The sequence below is a fragment of the Diabrotica virgifera genome, chromosome 1, assembly GCF_917563875.1.
Source record: "Diabrotica virgifera virgifera chromosome 1, PGI_DIABVI_V3a".
Lineage (NCBI taxonomy): Eukaryota > Metazoa > Arthropoda > Insecta > Coleoptera > Chrysomelidae > Diabrotica > Diabrotica virgifera.
In genome coordinates, this window is record NC_065443.1 from 128,625,673 (window position 1) to 128,642,306 (window position 16,634).

The following is a 16,634-nucleotide window of genomic DNA, read 5'->3' on the forward strand; positions in this document are numbered from 1 at the left end:
ACGATTGGTGGAAATGGAAAATTAAATTGAAAAATGGAGAGTCCCACACTTTATAGAAAACTTAACTTAACTTTTTTGGTTGTAGCATCCACTCTTCACAATCCACTCCAGGTCCCAAGAACGCTCGAGTAATTGCAAATTTACCATACTTTTCTCCCCTACTATGAGGATTTATTGATAAAAAACATGGTTAGTTGTTAAAGCACATAACTTTTTTATTTTCCAACATAAGCAAATGAATCAAAAAAGAAAATGTTAAGAAAGCATAATTCTACAATCGAGTTTTAATTTTAATATTTTATATACGCTGGAATATTCCACAGGGTGTTCCGAACTTTAAGAAAAAAAACACAGTATGCTTGTTACACCCGGTATAAAATGACATTTACCTGTCTAGCAACAATATTATTACACCGATATTCTTAAATAATAAGGCAAACTAAAAGAATCACTCAAATCGGACCACTGGTTTATGAAATACGAGACATCAAACATGTCCCATTTTTAACGTGTTCGGCTAATTTTGCCGGTGTGTGTATATTCAAAAAAAAATATTCTTAGCAAAAATATAGCCTATAAAAAATTGAAAAAAATGGTGTATGTATAAGGTCTGTAGACTGTGTAGACCCAGTAGAAGCAGCGTTGTAGCTAATGAAAAGTAGGTTCTTCTTCGTCAAATTCCAAATCGAATATTTCAATGTGAAATAACCCAAAACCCAAAAACGGAGCACTCTTCGGGGAAAATCCATTTTAACTTTTTTAAAGTGTTTAAAAAAAGGTTTATTTTTGTTTTTTAAAAAAACTTCTAACATTAAAAGTAAGTGAGTTACGCTCAAAATATTGTTGGTCCCTTTTATTTTTTGGTAAAAAAAATCGCAAAAATCACCCCCTAATTAGCATCACAAATAATTTTTATCATTACCACTTGACAACTTACTTTGCTTATGTATTATTTATGTGATTATTTATGTATTATTTATATGACCTGTAAGTTTCATCGGTTCAAAGTGCTTATTTTTGAAAAAGCTGTAGTTAAAATGGCTTGAACGAGTAACTAATCACGAGTTTAGGCAAATTTTGAACAGCAATATCTTAACCAATTTTGGTCTAACAAGAAAACAAAAAATGAAAAATATACAGAAAAGCAAAACGAACATTTTATTACTCTTTGTGATTTTTGGTATTACTAATAATTTTTAAGTTAATTCCATAAAAAATTTCGTTTTTTTCAAAATTAAAAAAAAATGTTTTTTTAAACCCAATTTTTTTCAAAAATGAGCACTTTGAACCAATGAAACTTAAATATAATATTAGTCTGGGCTGATTATCGGAGAATAGGCCATTTTTGGGAAAAGTTATTTACCAGCAATTTTATTGCTGGAATCGAATTATAAGATCCTATATATTAATAATATAGGTATGCAAAGTCCTCAGATAGTGTGCTACTTTTTTTATAAACAAAATGGCGCCCGAAAATCGTGTTTTTTTCAATTATTGCTCTATAACTCCGAAGATTTTAATTTTACAACAAAAACACTCAAATAAAAATTCACCGTGATTAAATTCTGCATAGAGACGTGTTTTTCCCGATCTGCTCCGATGAAAATTTTCCTCGGAAAATGCGGGTTTTCTTTACAAAATCTTTAAATTTCAAATAAAGTTTTAAATAAGTAATTATTTACCAATAATTAAATAATTTGGTGACTTAAAAGCTTTCTTGGTTTAGATCATAGTTCCAGAAGCTGATAAAAATTAAACGAATATTTTAGCAACAATTCAATTGTTAATTAATAATTTACGGTCGCAATAATAACCAAAATAATTATGATACACCGATCAAACTTTGAAATCTTATAAAGATGAGATGCCTATTTAACATTTTGTCGACAAAATATAAATTTTTTGTTTTTTTTGCATAATCTTTAAATGTTAAAAAAAAATAGTTATAAACAAATTAACGCTAAAAAATAGCTAAAATGCGCATTTCAAATTTCTTGAAAATGAATGCTTTAAAACTTTTTTGCAACCATTTGCAAAAAAGTTATGAAACAGCAAAGTAAACATACGATTACTAGGGTGATTATAATTTTTTTTAATTCTTTCAAAGCGTAGAAGTAAGTTTAAAGTACAAGCTAATTATTTACAAAAAAATATCGATTATCAGTTTAATGGTTCTATTTTAATTAAAGATTATAAATATATTTTTTTGCAATTTACCCGCGCGAAAGTAGAATAATACAGTAATGTAGCTAAAATTTTCACTCGGAGCGACGACCGGCCGCGCGAGACGTACACTTTTCTAAATAATATATGCTGCGTGTCAGTCGCTTCGAGTGAACATTTTAGCTCCGACTCTGTATCAGGCCTACTTTTGCGCTAAAAATTACAAAAAAAGTATTTTTAATCTTTGATTAAAATATAACCATTGCACTAATTTTTTACATACTTTGTGAGTAATTAGATTGTACCATAGACTCACTTTTAAGCTTTGAAACAATTAAAACAAATTATAAATAACGGAGAAATCGTATATTTACTTTGCTGTTTCATAACTTTTTTGCAAATGGTTGGAAAAATTTTTTAAAGCATTCATTTTCAAGACCTATGAAATACGCATTTTAAGTATTTTATAAAATTAGAATATAATAAACAATTTCTGAGAAATGTTAATTTTTTTATCACAATTTTTTTTAAATATTTAAAGATTATGCAAAAAATGAAAAATTTATATTCATCACAATAGGCATCACACCTTTATAATCTTTATAAGTTTGATCAATGTCTCATGATTATTTTGGTTGTTATTGCGACTGTAAATTGTTAATTAACAATTGAATTGTTGCTAAAATATTCGTTTCATTTTCACCGGCTGCTGAATTTATAATCTACACCAAGAAAGCTTTTATTTCACCAAGCTATATAATTATTCATAAATAATTGCTGGCCCAAAAAATTTATTTGAAAATTCGAGATTTTGTTGGGAAAACCCACATTTTCCGAGGAACATTTTCGTCGGAGCAAATCGGAAAAAACATGCTTCTATGTAGAATTAAATTAGGGTGGATTTTATAGAGCAATAATTGAAAAAAATACGATTTGTCGGCGCCATTTTGTTTATAAAAAAAGTAGCACACTATCTGCGGACTTTGCATACTTATATTAATAATACATAGGATCTTATAATTCGATTCCAGCAATAAAATTGCTGGTAAATAACCTTTCTTTGTACTTTACTAATTAGACCAGCGTATTATAACTATTTTTTTTTTCAAAATTTAAAGATTATGCAAAAAAAAAAGAAAAATTTATATTTTGTCGATAAAATATTAAATAAGCATCTCATCTTTATAATCTTTATAAGTTTGATCAGCGTATCATGATTATTTTGGTTATTATTGCGATCGTAAATTGTTAATTAACAATTGAATTGTTGCTAAAATATTCGTTTAATTTTCACCAGCTTCTGGAATTACAATCTATACCAAGAAAGCTTTGATGTCACTAAGTTATTTAGTTATTGATTAATAATTACTTACCGAAAACTTTATTTGAAAATTCGAGATTTTGTTGGGAAAACCCACATTTTCCGAGGAAAATTTTCGTCGGAGCAAATCGGGAAAAACATACCTCTATGTAGAATTAAATTGGGGTGAATTTTTATTTGAGTGTTTTTGGTGTAAAGTTAAAATCTTCGGAGTTATAGAGCAATAATTGAAAAAAATACGATTTGTCGGCGCCATTTTGTTTATAAAAAAAGTAGCACACTATCTGCGGATTTTGCATACCTATATTATTAATATATAGGATCTTATAATTCGATTCCAGCAATAAAATTGCGGGTAAATAACTTTTCCATGAATTTTGCTAATTAGCCCAGAGTATATAAACAATACATAAGTAAAGTAACTTGTGAAGCGGTAACGATTAATTTTATTTGGAAAGTCAATTAGGGGGTGATTTTCGCGATTTTTTTAGCAAAAAATAGAAAAGACCAGCAATATTTTGAGCGTAACTCACTTACTTTTAATGTTAGAAGTGTTTTTAATAAACAAAAAAAAACGTTTTTTTAAACACTTTAAAAAAGTTATAATGAATTTTCCCCGAAAAAAACTCCGTTTTTGGGTTATTTCAAATTGAAATATTCGATTTCGAATTTGACGAAGAGGAACCTACGTTTCATTAGCTACAACTCTGCTTCTACTGGGTCTACAGACCTCATGCATATACCATTTTTTTCAGTTGTTCTGAAGTTATTTTCTTGTGGCATTTTTATAATAAACTATTTTTAATGGGAAATAAGCCACAATTTTACCAAAAAAAATGATTTTATTAACGTTTCTATTTCATTTTTTTTTTCAGTTTTTTATAAGCTATATTTTGGCTAAAAATATTTTTTTCGCTAAAACACTTACTTTTTGAGTTAAAAACACGTTTTTTTTTGTTAAAAAATAAACATATTCATTCGCAAATAACTCAAAAAGTATGAACTTAGTGAAAAAACTCTATAGAACAAAAGTTGGTTAGAATTAGTCATATTATACAACTTTGGAATTATTTTGAACGCCTATTTTTTCACCTCCGAGAAAACATTTTTCACCCCGTATTTCCCAATTTTAGTAAAATGGAAGGGATGTAGAATGGTAAACTTTTTCTTATATAATAATAGACAATTTCAACTACCTATTCCCAAATTTTCATCCTTCCTTTATTTTTTTGGAGGTTTTCGTAAAATTTAGCTCTGAGTAAAAGGTAATTCAGAAGGTATTAAATAAAATATGATAACGAGTAGGTGTCTAATACTTCAAAGAATAAGGCAAAATACTAAATAAAAATAACTCACAAAAAATAGCTTACGCCTTTTTCCGGGTGAGTTTTTGATGTTTCTACGACCTTCCGTTTATTTCTAACTTCGACTTTGTAAGAGCGATATCTTCCTCCATTTTCCTGCTAACAAGGCCATCAAGTTGAGGGATAATAAAATAAATTCCTGTAACGATTATTTCCAAAGCTTCCGTTTTGAGTCTAGACATAATCGCACGGCTCTACCTAATACAAATTTTAACACATCGGAAGCCCAAATTGTTATTTTTATATTACGACATAGATTCAGTTTTAAGGAGCTACTCTTACATAACACTTGTAATACCATTAGTGACGGGGAGCAGTAATAAATGCAGGTTATCTATATTAGACATAAGTATTTTATCTTTGTTTCTATAATAACGTAGCTTAATGTGTTGGTAATGGTAATGGGTGCTATTAGACATGTCCTCATTTGTCGACTATATTATTAAATGTTATTAGTCTGTTTTATTGGGTACGATAAAGAAAACAAAAATAGATCCTTTTTTGATTTTTAATGGAATTTTATCTTGGTTGCTATGAAAAGTAATGGTTAGATTTGACATTTGAGTCTTCCTGGTTAGAGAATGAGCTTCATAAACAATACCAGACCTTTATTTCTAATTTAGATTAAAATTATTTTAAAACTAGGTGACCTAACAATGAAAACAACTTCTTCTTTGTATGCCGTACTTGTTTTCGAGCATTCGCTATCGTCGTATTAACAAGCCGATGAAATGTTTCTAGGTTGGCGGCTAGATGAAACAATTCCTCGACCATTCGACCTATCCATTATCTATATATCATATCATAGCCCGTTATCAGTACAGTTATTGTTTTCTTCCGAGCCAGCGTTTTTCTTTGATTTTGCCCTGGATGATCAACCGCAATAAGCGACATTCAGGTCCTCTCATTATAGTATGATAAAGTTGATCCAAAAAAAGGCATAACCCAGTGATCCAAAGTGAAAGTTATCCTTCAACACCAAATTGTTGTATATGGTCCACATATTGTTCAGTAAAATTACACCATTTTTAGCGTCGGATTTGGGGGGGGGGGGAGAAGTCGGTAAGTTAAGAGTTTTTAGGTTTTTCGTCAATATTAAAACTATGCGGTTTCGCGTAATCAATGTTCTATACAAATATGTGTTCTACATTGTATTCTAAACAAAAAAGGTCCTACGTATAATCCTTCTAAAACGAACGAATCCTTCGAAAAAGGCCTAACCCCGCTATCCCAAATTAAAGTTTTCCTCCAACACCAAATTGTTCTATATGGTCCACATATTGTTCAGTGAAAGTCACCATTTTGAGCGTCGGGTTTGGGGGCGGGGGGTGGGGAAAAAACGTAAATTAGTAGTTTTTTTTTAGATTTTTCGTCAATCTTTATAAACCTGAGCTGTTTAGCGTGAACAATATTCTATACAAAAATGTTCTACATTAAATTTAAAACAAAAAAGTCCTATGCATCATTGTTCTAAAATCAATGGTTCCGGAGTTACGGAGGGTGTAAGGTAGAGGTTTTTCATATTTTTTATATTTTTGGGACCAATTATAATATTATTACTGAAAAAATTAATTTTTTTAACAGGATTGTCTTTTCTAAATATAATTTGCTATTTCAATGGCCGGTGGTATGTTACTGATAAGCCCTTGAAGGAACGTCAATCTCAGCAAGAGGTTTCTACAGTCTACAGGCCTAGGCAATTATAAATCTCTGGTAGGTACGGAAAAACCCAATCTGAACTTTCTATGGACAATGTCGCATGAATGTCTTTCCGACAGTAAAATTTTCGTTTCAATGTAGAAAATTTTTGTATAAAATTGTTCACGCTAAACCGCTTAGGTTTAGAAATATTGACGGAAAACGTAAAAAAACTACTAATTTGCCGACTTCTCCCCTCCTCCTACCCGCAAACCCGACGCTGAAAATGATGAACTTTTTACTGAACAATATGTGAACCATATACAACAATTTGGTGTTGGAGGAAAACTTTTATTTTAGATGACGGGGTTAGGCTTTTTTTGGACCAATTATCCTACACTACCTCCGTAACTTTGTAACTATTCGTTGTAGAAGGATTATACATAGGACCTTTTTTATTTAGAATTCAATGTAGAACATATTTGTATAGAACATTGTTCAGACGCTCAAAATGGTGTAACTTTTTACTTAACAATATGCGTACCATATACAATAATTTGGTGTTGAAGGATAACTTTTACTTTGGATGTCTTGGTTTGGGTCTAGTTATACCATACTATTATATGACCGAAGTATTGGACCTTTCTCATTTTGATGATTTTGATCAATTCTCTTTCTTTGAGGATGGTCTCTAGCACATGTTCGTTAGATATGTGTGCTGCTCACGGGATTCTGCGACGGTAACACCACAACTCGAAAGCTTCTAATTTATTAAGACTTTATATTTTTCTTGTCCAGGTTTCACACCACACCCATAAAACAAAACGGACCAGACGTAGCACTACAATGCTCCTAGACATGTGGTCAATGACAGACTTCTTCTTCACTATACAGAACGCCAGTTAATAAAGCCTTTTCGTGCAAGTTCTATTGAGTATAGATAAATCTAAGCCCCCAAATTGAATCAGGGCAGAATATATTTTATTTAGTAAATGTACTTTAGATTTTGATCGGTCTTTTCTTCTATTTCAGGTGATGGTATTGACATACACATCCATCCTACTTATAGCCTGCTTCTCGTCCATAGTGCTAGCTTCGTTCTGTTCTGAAAGACAATACCTCAACGCCAAACTGCAAAAATGCATGAACTGTACGCAGTGTAAAAACAATACAGTCGTTCTACGCCCTTGCGAGTTCCACCGTGACACTCACTGTGGCCCCGTTAGTGAATTGCTGAAGACGATGAACACGGGGAATCCCCATAGACATAAGCACAAGCAACACCCTCAACATCATCACGTGAAAACGCCGAAAGAAGACGAAGATATCGAGTGGCGATATGGTGATGATATTCGAAATATTCGGCCTAGTACGGTACAAGAAGAACCTAAAGCTGCAGCGTCAGAGATCTCCCGATCTGATGCTCCATTTTCTAGTACCGAAACCTTGGTGTGGGACTGGCAGGCTATCGCGTTGACTGTTGCAGTGTTCTCATGCATACTGTTTTTTCTAGTTATCACCCTCTATTCATTGCATCAGGCTAGGCAGTGGAGGAGGCTAAAAGAAAATTTTGAATCAGGTGAGCCAAACTTTAAAAATATATTTCAATATGTATTTCAGAGTTGTTGGAGTGTGCATCAGAATATGCTGCTATCTTTAAACTAAACTAAATTCGAGTCAAAGTTTTCAACTTGATAAAATATAAAATAATATTAAATTAAACATTTTATTGGGTCCAAACTTTGTGGTAGGGGACCCCAAACGGAGATTTTTGTAGTTACTCGAGCGCGTCAGATTATCATATGTGGAGAAACCTGGTACCCTGCAGACGTACCTCTACCATATATTGGCTCTTAACACAGGGAGTTCGTTAAGGGGGGCCCGAAGAACAAAATCTATCCTTAAAAAAACTCGAAATTGTCAGATTAAGATAAGGTAAGCTAAGTATGTACATGCAAAAGAGTGTATATTTCAAAAATCTGACAACTGGACCCGGGCGTAAGGAAATGGGTGTGTCCCAAAGTTTCACAAGAAAAAAGCGAATATTTCACGAAATGAATGACAGATCAAAAAACTAAAAAAAATGTGCTCAATATTTTTTAAAAATCTATCGAATGATACCAAACATGACTTCACACGAAGAGGGGTGAGGGGTAAATTTACTATTTTAAATACGAATCCCGCGATATTTCGCGAAATGAACACCAGATCGAAAAACTGTAAAATACACTTATTCAATATTTTTGAAAAATCTATCGAATGGCATCAAACACGACCCCCCACGGAGGTGGGGTGGGGGGTTACTTTAAAATCTTAAACAGAAGCCCCCATTTTTTATTACATATTTGGATTCCTTACGTAAAAATAAGTATCTTTTATTCGAAACATTTTTTCTAATTATGGATAGATGGCGTTATAATCCTAAAAAACGATCGTTGGAAATGGAAAATTAAATTAAAAAATGGCAAGCGCCCACTAAAATGGAAAACTTTACTTAACTTTTTTTGGTTTTAGGACCTACTCTTCACAACCCAATAGGTCCCCAAAGCGCTCGAGTGAATGCACATTTAGCATACTTTGCTCCCCTATTATTGACTTGTATCTAGCAGTCACTATGACACCCAGATCATTTCGTTAGTTGTAATACAAGGCTAGTCATCTTGGTTATTTCATTTCGGTTTTAGGATAGCAACATAAATTTTTGAAACCGTTCGGGTGCTTTTTGTGCTCTCTAAACTAAACGAACTGAAATAAAAGACGGCTTTGGCTTCGTATTACAACGAGATGAAAATGGTTATTCTATTTCTTTCTATTCTATTTCTTTGAAGTGCGTAGACTTAAACGGCAATTGCCGTCCGACTTGTCCAACTGAACATAATAAGTGTATGCAAACTAATAAAATTTTAATTTTAGAATTGTAAAGAGGTTACTCACTGGAGTAACTCTCTACATGTCTGTATTTTTTACCAAAACAAATGCTTAATGCCCAGATGGGCAGATTGCTGTGCTCAATGGAGTTAAAAAAAATTCTATTTCTATTAGTACTACTCCTATCTGAGTATGTAGGGTTCCATTTTCATTGGAATTTTTCCGCGCTGGACAGATGGGATGTGAATTGCAAATTATAGAATTTCCTCTTCTTCCTAGCTTCAGCATCTGTGGCTTGAATTTTTAGAAGCCACGGATGTGTAACCAGAAAATGGTCCAAATATAGTTTTTAATTTAATATTATTTTATATTTTGTTAAGTTGAAAACTTTGACTTTTAATCTCTATTTAATTTTTAAACTTGTAGTGGAGTATGTACTCTAACATTTGGAGTATAAACTACATACTCATTTTTATCCATACGAGCCATTGAATTTTTTTCATACCTTTGCACACACTGTATATTTAAAGGTAAAGAGGCTCGACCAAATGATAAATATGTTTTCTTTCGGAAAATCCTCGAGACTAACAGAAAACTTAATCACCCATGTAGATAATCAGAAATGAAATCTAAGAATTATTAACTTAGTTAGTTCCAGCAAATTCATAACAAAATTACATAACGGATTCTAATGCACTAATCTAAATCTGTCTCCAAAGATAGAACATAAATTTTTGAAACCGTTCGGGTGCTTGTTGTGCTCTCTAAACTAAACTAAACGAACTGAAATAAAAGACGGATTTGGCTTCGTGTTACAACGAGATGAAAATGGTTATTCATTTCTATTTCTATTAGTACTACTCCTATCTGAGTATGTAGGGTTCCATTTTCGTTGGAGTTTTTCCGCGCTGGACAGATGGGATGTGAATTGCAAATTATAGAATTTCCTATTCTTCCTAGCTCCAGCATCCGTGGCTTGCATTTTTAGAAGCCACGGAGGTGTAACCAGAAAATGGTCCCAATACAGTTGTTAATTTAATATTATTTTATATTTTTTTAAGTTGAAAACTTTGACTTTTACTCTCTTTTTAATTTTTAAACTTATAGTATGTACTCTAATATTTGAAGTATAAACTACATGCTCATTTTTATTAATAATAATAATAATAATAATAAAATTTTTGGGAGATACACCTGCATACCAAGTCACCTAGGGCTCGATAACACGGAAAGAGTCCCACCAGAGCTCAATAATTTTGATACCGTAGGTATCTGGGATTAGTCAATTTTCCCATTAGAGGGAGTGTGAGCCGTATGGATAAATCTGGATAATAATAATAATAATGGAGTTTATTCGTAGCAAATAAATTGTACATAACAAAATAAACTCAAAAAAAAACAGTAAAATCCTGTATAAAAGGTATATTTAAAAACCCTAAAAGGGCTACATCAAAATCGCATAACTAGTTTTCGACTGGTTTACCAGTCATCATCAGTGCTTACTTGCAATGTACATGCTAACCACCAAGATAGGATTTAACAAAAATATTAGGGTCAAAGCCCAGTAAAAGAAGTCCGTCAAGGAAACATTGGTTTAAAAAGCTACATAAAGTATGGATGTTTAAAATATTAAGCTAATATGGCCCAGGTAAAATCTGAGATGTGGATTTGACTTGTTTACATGTTGAATGTATGACGGCACGTGACATTCAACATGTAAACAAGTCAAATCCACATCTCAGATGTTACCTGGGGCAGATTAGCTTAATATTTTAAACATCCATACTTTATGTAGCTTTTTAAACCAATGTTTCCTTGACGGACTTCTTTTACTGAGCTTTGACCCTAATATTTTTGTTAAATACTATCTTGGTGGTTGGCATGTACATTGCACGTAAGCACTGATGATGACTGGTAAACCAGTCGAAAACTAGTTATGTGATTTTGGTGTGGCCCTTTGAGGGTTTTTAAATATACCTTTTATACAGGATTTTACTGTTTTTTTGTATTACATGGTGTACAGCCAACCACAGCAAAACTTTTTCCTTGTGAATTTTGAAAATAAACTCAGTTTCTTACTGAAGTTGTAGGTACAACTTGTGCGCGAGTTAAATTTTGATTGTATTAAACACTAATTAATTTTAAAATTTACAAAAAGGAATCAAATAAATAAAGTCTTTTTCGTTCATTGGTCTCCAAATTTGGGCTCCTCTTCTTACTAATTTAGTTACTTTTAGATGTTTATTGGACATACGAAAATATCTCATAAAATTCAGGAAAGTCTGGTAAAACATTTCCTATGGGACTCTTCTGGCGGTACTTAGTTGTCTAAGAGAATTATCATTAGGTACTTTTTGAATGTTTTTATCCATTTTTACAATAATTTTTACAATTTAAATACTTATATGTGATATTTCAAATAAGTCATTTTTGACAATATTATATGTATAATTAAAATATTCATACGAGCCATTGAATTTTTTTCATACCTTTGCACATACTGTATATTTAAAGTTAAAGAGGCTCGACCAAATGATAAATATGTTTTCTTTCGGAAAATCCTGGAGACTAACAGAAAACTTAATCACCCATGTAGATAATCAGAAATGAAATCTAAGAATTATTAACTTAGTTAGTTCCAGCAAATTCATAACAAAATTACATAACGGATTCTAATGCACTAATCTAAATCTGTCTCAAAAACGAAAATAAGTCGTTCCAACGCCTACCAGTTCAAAATTAGCCGGCAGATGCTCTCGTCGAACGGCCGACCATCTTGTACATCGTTCCAATTTTCTTGCATGAACTTGTCATGGTCCATTTATCAAAGATGTATACTGAATGAAACGAGCAATAGTGACAGGTGCTAAACTAACGTTATGTGTATGTGAGGAAGGAGAAGAGACCTAGAATCTAATTGAACTTTACCTTAAAACTGGAGACGAGCAGTCTGAGAGTTATAGTGGCTAAAATTAAGTCTCAATTAAATAATTCATTCAAGATGTTCTTACGCGTACGTACCTATGTGTTTGCAAATTCTAAGTCAATGCTAATTTTCAATCAATATAATTGTACTTCTTATCCATTCCTGAAATATTTTTTGTTGTTTTTTCATTATCTCTGTGCCTTTCAATCGTTTTTGACTATTAGTAGACATTTGATAAGGTTCAATCATAAAGATATTGTAGATAGAAAAGCAAAAATATTGACAGCCGTGACACGAAAATTATATCTAAAACATTATTTGAATCAAACTGCCAAGGTAGTTGATAACCAGAACACCAGACATATCAAAATACAGATAGGAGTCCGCCAGGGTTGAGTGCTGTCCCAGAAACACACTTTTTTAACAAAAAATTTTATTTAAAAAAGGTGTGCAGATTTTTATTGTGAACATTTTGATACCAAATTTGCACGGTTGCCAACGAGTTATGGATTTATCGAAAACTAAACTACTTTTTGCGGGTTTGCTGCTCGTCTACTTATTTTCTTGATATGTCTTTGTTAGTTTTCTTAACCTAACTTTGATTTCAAATTCTTCTAAGTAAAAAGTAGGTACTAATACCAAACAAAAAAAAGTTTAATTTAAATACGGTACTTGTGCTTGAACCAAAACTTGTACTAGAGCCAAAACGCCAGAGTTACTATAGAAGGTTCTACGTCCGCAGAAATTAGTAGGGGAGTTAGACAAGAATGTGTTCTGTCATCCCTACTATTTAATTTTTACTCCCAGTTTCTACAGACGCGCCGGAGAATTCTATAAAGGATGGAGTCAAGGTGGATAGCGTAAATATTAATATCATCAAATACGCCAATGTTACGGTATTGATTGCGGATTACGACTTCGGTCTACAACGACTCATTGACCGGACCAGCTCACTCTGTGAGCAATTTGGTATACAAATAAACATTAAGAAAACAAAAGTGAAGTTAATCCGAAAAAACAAAATGTACCTCAACCTTGCACAATAAACGGGCATATTTTAGAACGAGTCAATACAAGCCAATATAACAAAATAGAGAACTTCTGTTGGAGTGAAAGTAAAGAGGATGCTAAACTCCAACGGAAGTAAGGAAAATATAGAAACTTAAGGTAACTGATGGAATAAAAATGACAAAAATTAATGTGGCTTCTGCGTTGAAGAAGCCGAAGTTATTAATATACTACTTTGCAGTAGTATTATGTAGGGAGAAAAAGATAAGATGCAGAAATAGATGGACTGATAATAGAAGTATGAATAGACAGATGCAAACTGAATGGAGTTGGCTAGCAAGAGATGCAAGAGAACGACAACTTGACACTCAAGGATGGATACGGCCAATTTGCATGCCTGTCGAAGACGGTAGCTCAAAGTAGATAGTGATGATGACTATAAAAGATAAATACTAAAATAAGAATACTGTACTGAAATTAGATAAAGAAGAATAAATGATAAAGAAAAATAAATTGAGTAAAACCAAACAAATCATGGGCGCCAGGAAATGATCTTCAATCACTCTCCCAGGTATCTTACACTGCTGTCAAATATTAAATATATTAAATCAGTAAATGTGAACATAAGGGAATAATAAAAATAAATGATATACAAAATAAGTAAATATTTATTAAAAATAACTACCTAGATTTGCACGATCTCTGAGTTAAACCAAATTGAATATTGTGTGACTCTAAAATGACAAAGTTAACGCTTTAACTAACAATGTAAATTACAAAATTATATACCTCTTACTTATATATAGGGTATTACAACTCACATGAGACTTTTATCTTTACCAAATGGTTATAGTACGCCTGCTACGTACAACTAAATTAAAACCCGAAAAATATGACCAATAATATAAAACCGCAGGCACAAGCCTGACTATGACTAAGTAGAAATATAATACAATGAATTAAGCAAAATTAATGAATGAAATTGAAGCGAAGAAATGTAATATACAACCGACTTGAATTGACCGAATAAATGAAGATAAATAAATGAACACCAAAATATCTGGGAAACAAGCAACTAATATATTCAAGCTAAATCTTAAACAAAGTAATTAGTAAACATAGTGCATCAAATAAATGTCTGAGATATAAAACACAATATGTCGTTACTCAACTTCACAAGACTAATTGTTCCCAAACAAACCCAAACGACTCCTAAAGAGGTTGCTGCTGCATCCCCGGAAATGAGCACCAGGATGGTGCAAAACCATACCTCCTGTAGGCCCAGGTGCAAAGACGAAAAGGAGCTGGAACGCCCCAAAACTTGTTCCCCCAAGTGACTAATGGTTGGCTCTCGGTGTTGTGAGATGTTTTTAAGTTTTCACGTGAGTGGCATGTGGCGACGTTCTATGCAGAAAACCCCATTGGATTGATTCCTTCTAAGCACTCCTGTATAAATTTAGTGAACCACATTTCGAAATCCATATTTCCAACAATTTAACTATCACGAGGTATTGTTAACCTTCAAACTGGACTTAAATTTGCCACATGCCACTCACTCATAGAAGTTCCAACCAAAAGTACCTGCGATGTTGGATCGATAGCAGCCTAAATCGTGATCTAGAAATAAAATCGAGAATAGAATAGGCCAGAAAATCTTTCGACAAAATGCTATGCGACTGCTATGTGATTTTCGAATAAAACTTGAAGTTCCACTACGTTTATCAAAATGAGTCTGGTCGACTCTTCTCTACGCAGTTGAGACGAGAAGCCTTAAAAATTAACCGTAAATAAATTGGAGGCCTAAGTAAATAAATTGAAATCTGGATCTACCGAAGAATCCTAAAAATTTCATGGACATCGCATACCTCAAACGAAGAAGTGCTGCATAAAATTAGGAAAAGAACGAAAACTTTTTAACAAGTATCTACCGATATGCTCAACTGATAGTAAAACGAAAGATCGAGGGAAAGAAAGAACTAGGAAGGATTAGACTATCGTGGCTAAGAAACATCCGATAATGGACAGGGCTAAATTTTGAACAGTTAAAGAGATATTGAGGATGGACAACTGGAGGAGAGCAGCCAGAGACATGATGCTGGGGGAGGCAAGGGCCCGACTTGGGCTGTAGTGCCATAAGAGAAAGAGAAGATAGAGAAGAGTTTACAATTGTCGGAGCCAATCTCCATTGTGGAGAGAGCACTTTAAGAAGAAGAAATACTATACGTAAATTGAAAGCTTGTTTTAGAAAATTACATAATTCGCATTTGTTTAAAGTTGTTTTTTTAATTCTAACTAACACACCAACAACTCTGGGAGTTGCCAACAAAACTAACAACTGCACAATGTATAAATACTATGAACTGGTGTAAAACATAAACTATAATGTAACACATCGTTAGAACGAACCATGACGACAGGTCATTCTGGCGAAATCGGTGTAAGAAAATACATATTTTTAAAAGTGCAAAAAATTACCTGCCCACTTAGTGTAAATATAGATCTTAAGTAGGTTATGTTTAAAAAATGTCGACTAATATTTAATTTCTAACGGTGTGTTGTACATGTACTATTATTAAATTCTTATTAAGGAAATCGTACAACATAAAATGATATATCTGTCGGAAAGAGATGGCCAGTCGAGCCCGTGACCGTTATAATTAAACACTATATGGTCACATGTCCATATTTGATGACTATTTTACCGAAATAGTGACACAATTCGGCATGGAGCTAAATATTATTTAAACATTATTATCCCAATGTGAGCTTTTACTTTATAGACCGACGCCGACGCGGCGTAACAAGAGCAATAATTACCATAATTATTTAAAATCAAACAAATAATATACATCGCACCCCGACTTCGTTACTGCCATAGCCATAACCCGAAAATCGCAAACTTTTCAGGAAAGCAAAACAAGATTTTATGTGAACTCTTTATTTTTTCTCTTCTTCTTCTTCTTCTTCTTCTGCCACTCCTATGGAAGATTGGAAATCATCAAGGCTATCGTGACCTATTTTTGCCTATATGTCTTTACAGTTGCCCTAAAGAGTTCATTAGTGGTGCAGCCAAACCACTCTCTCAAATTTCGCAACCATGACATTCTTCTACGGCCTGGATTACGTTTTCCTTCTATTTTTCCTTGCATTATATTTTGAAGTAATGCATATTTATGTCCTCTCATCAGGTGACCCAGATATTCGAGTTTTCTTCGTTTCATCGTTAACAAAATTTCTGGGTATTTTCCTATCCTTTGTATTACTTGAAGGTTTGCGACTCTTTCAACCCAACTTATCTTCAACATTCGACTCTAGCACCACATCTCGAAACTTTCAATACTTTTAA

The 16,634-nt window shown here is 32.7% G+C and overlaps 1 protein-coding gene across 1 annotated transcript in view; it reads left to right on the forward strand.

Moving 5' to 3' along the window:
• LOC114332026 (tumor necrosis factor receptor superfamily member wengen) overlaps positions 1-16,634 on the forward strand; it is a 333,411-nt gene that overhangs the window by 133,651 nt on the left and 183,126 nt on the right. The window contains exon 2 of the mRNA XM_028281729.2: positions 7,519-8,065. Within this exon, the coding sequence (XP_028137530.2) occupies positions 7,519-8,065 (547 nt within the window). The remainder of the gene's footprint in view (positions 1-7,518; positions 8,066-16,634) is intronic.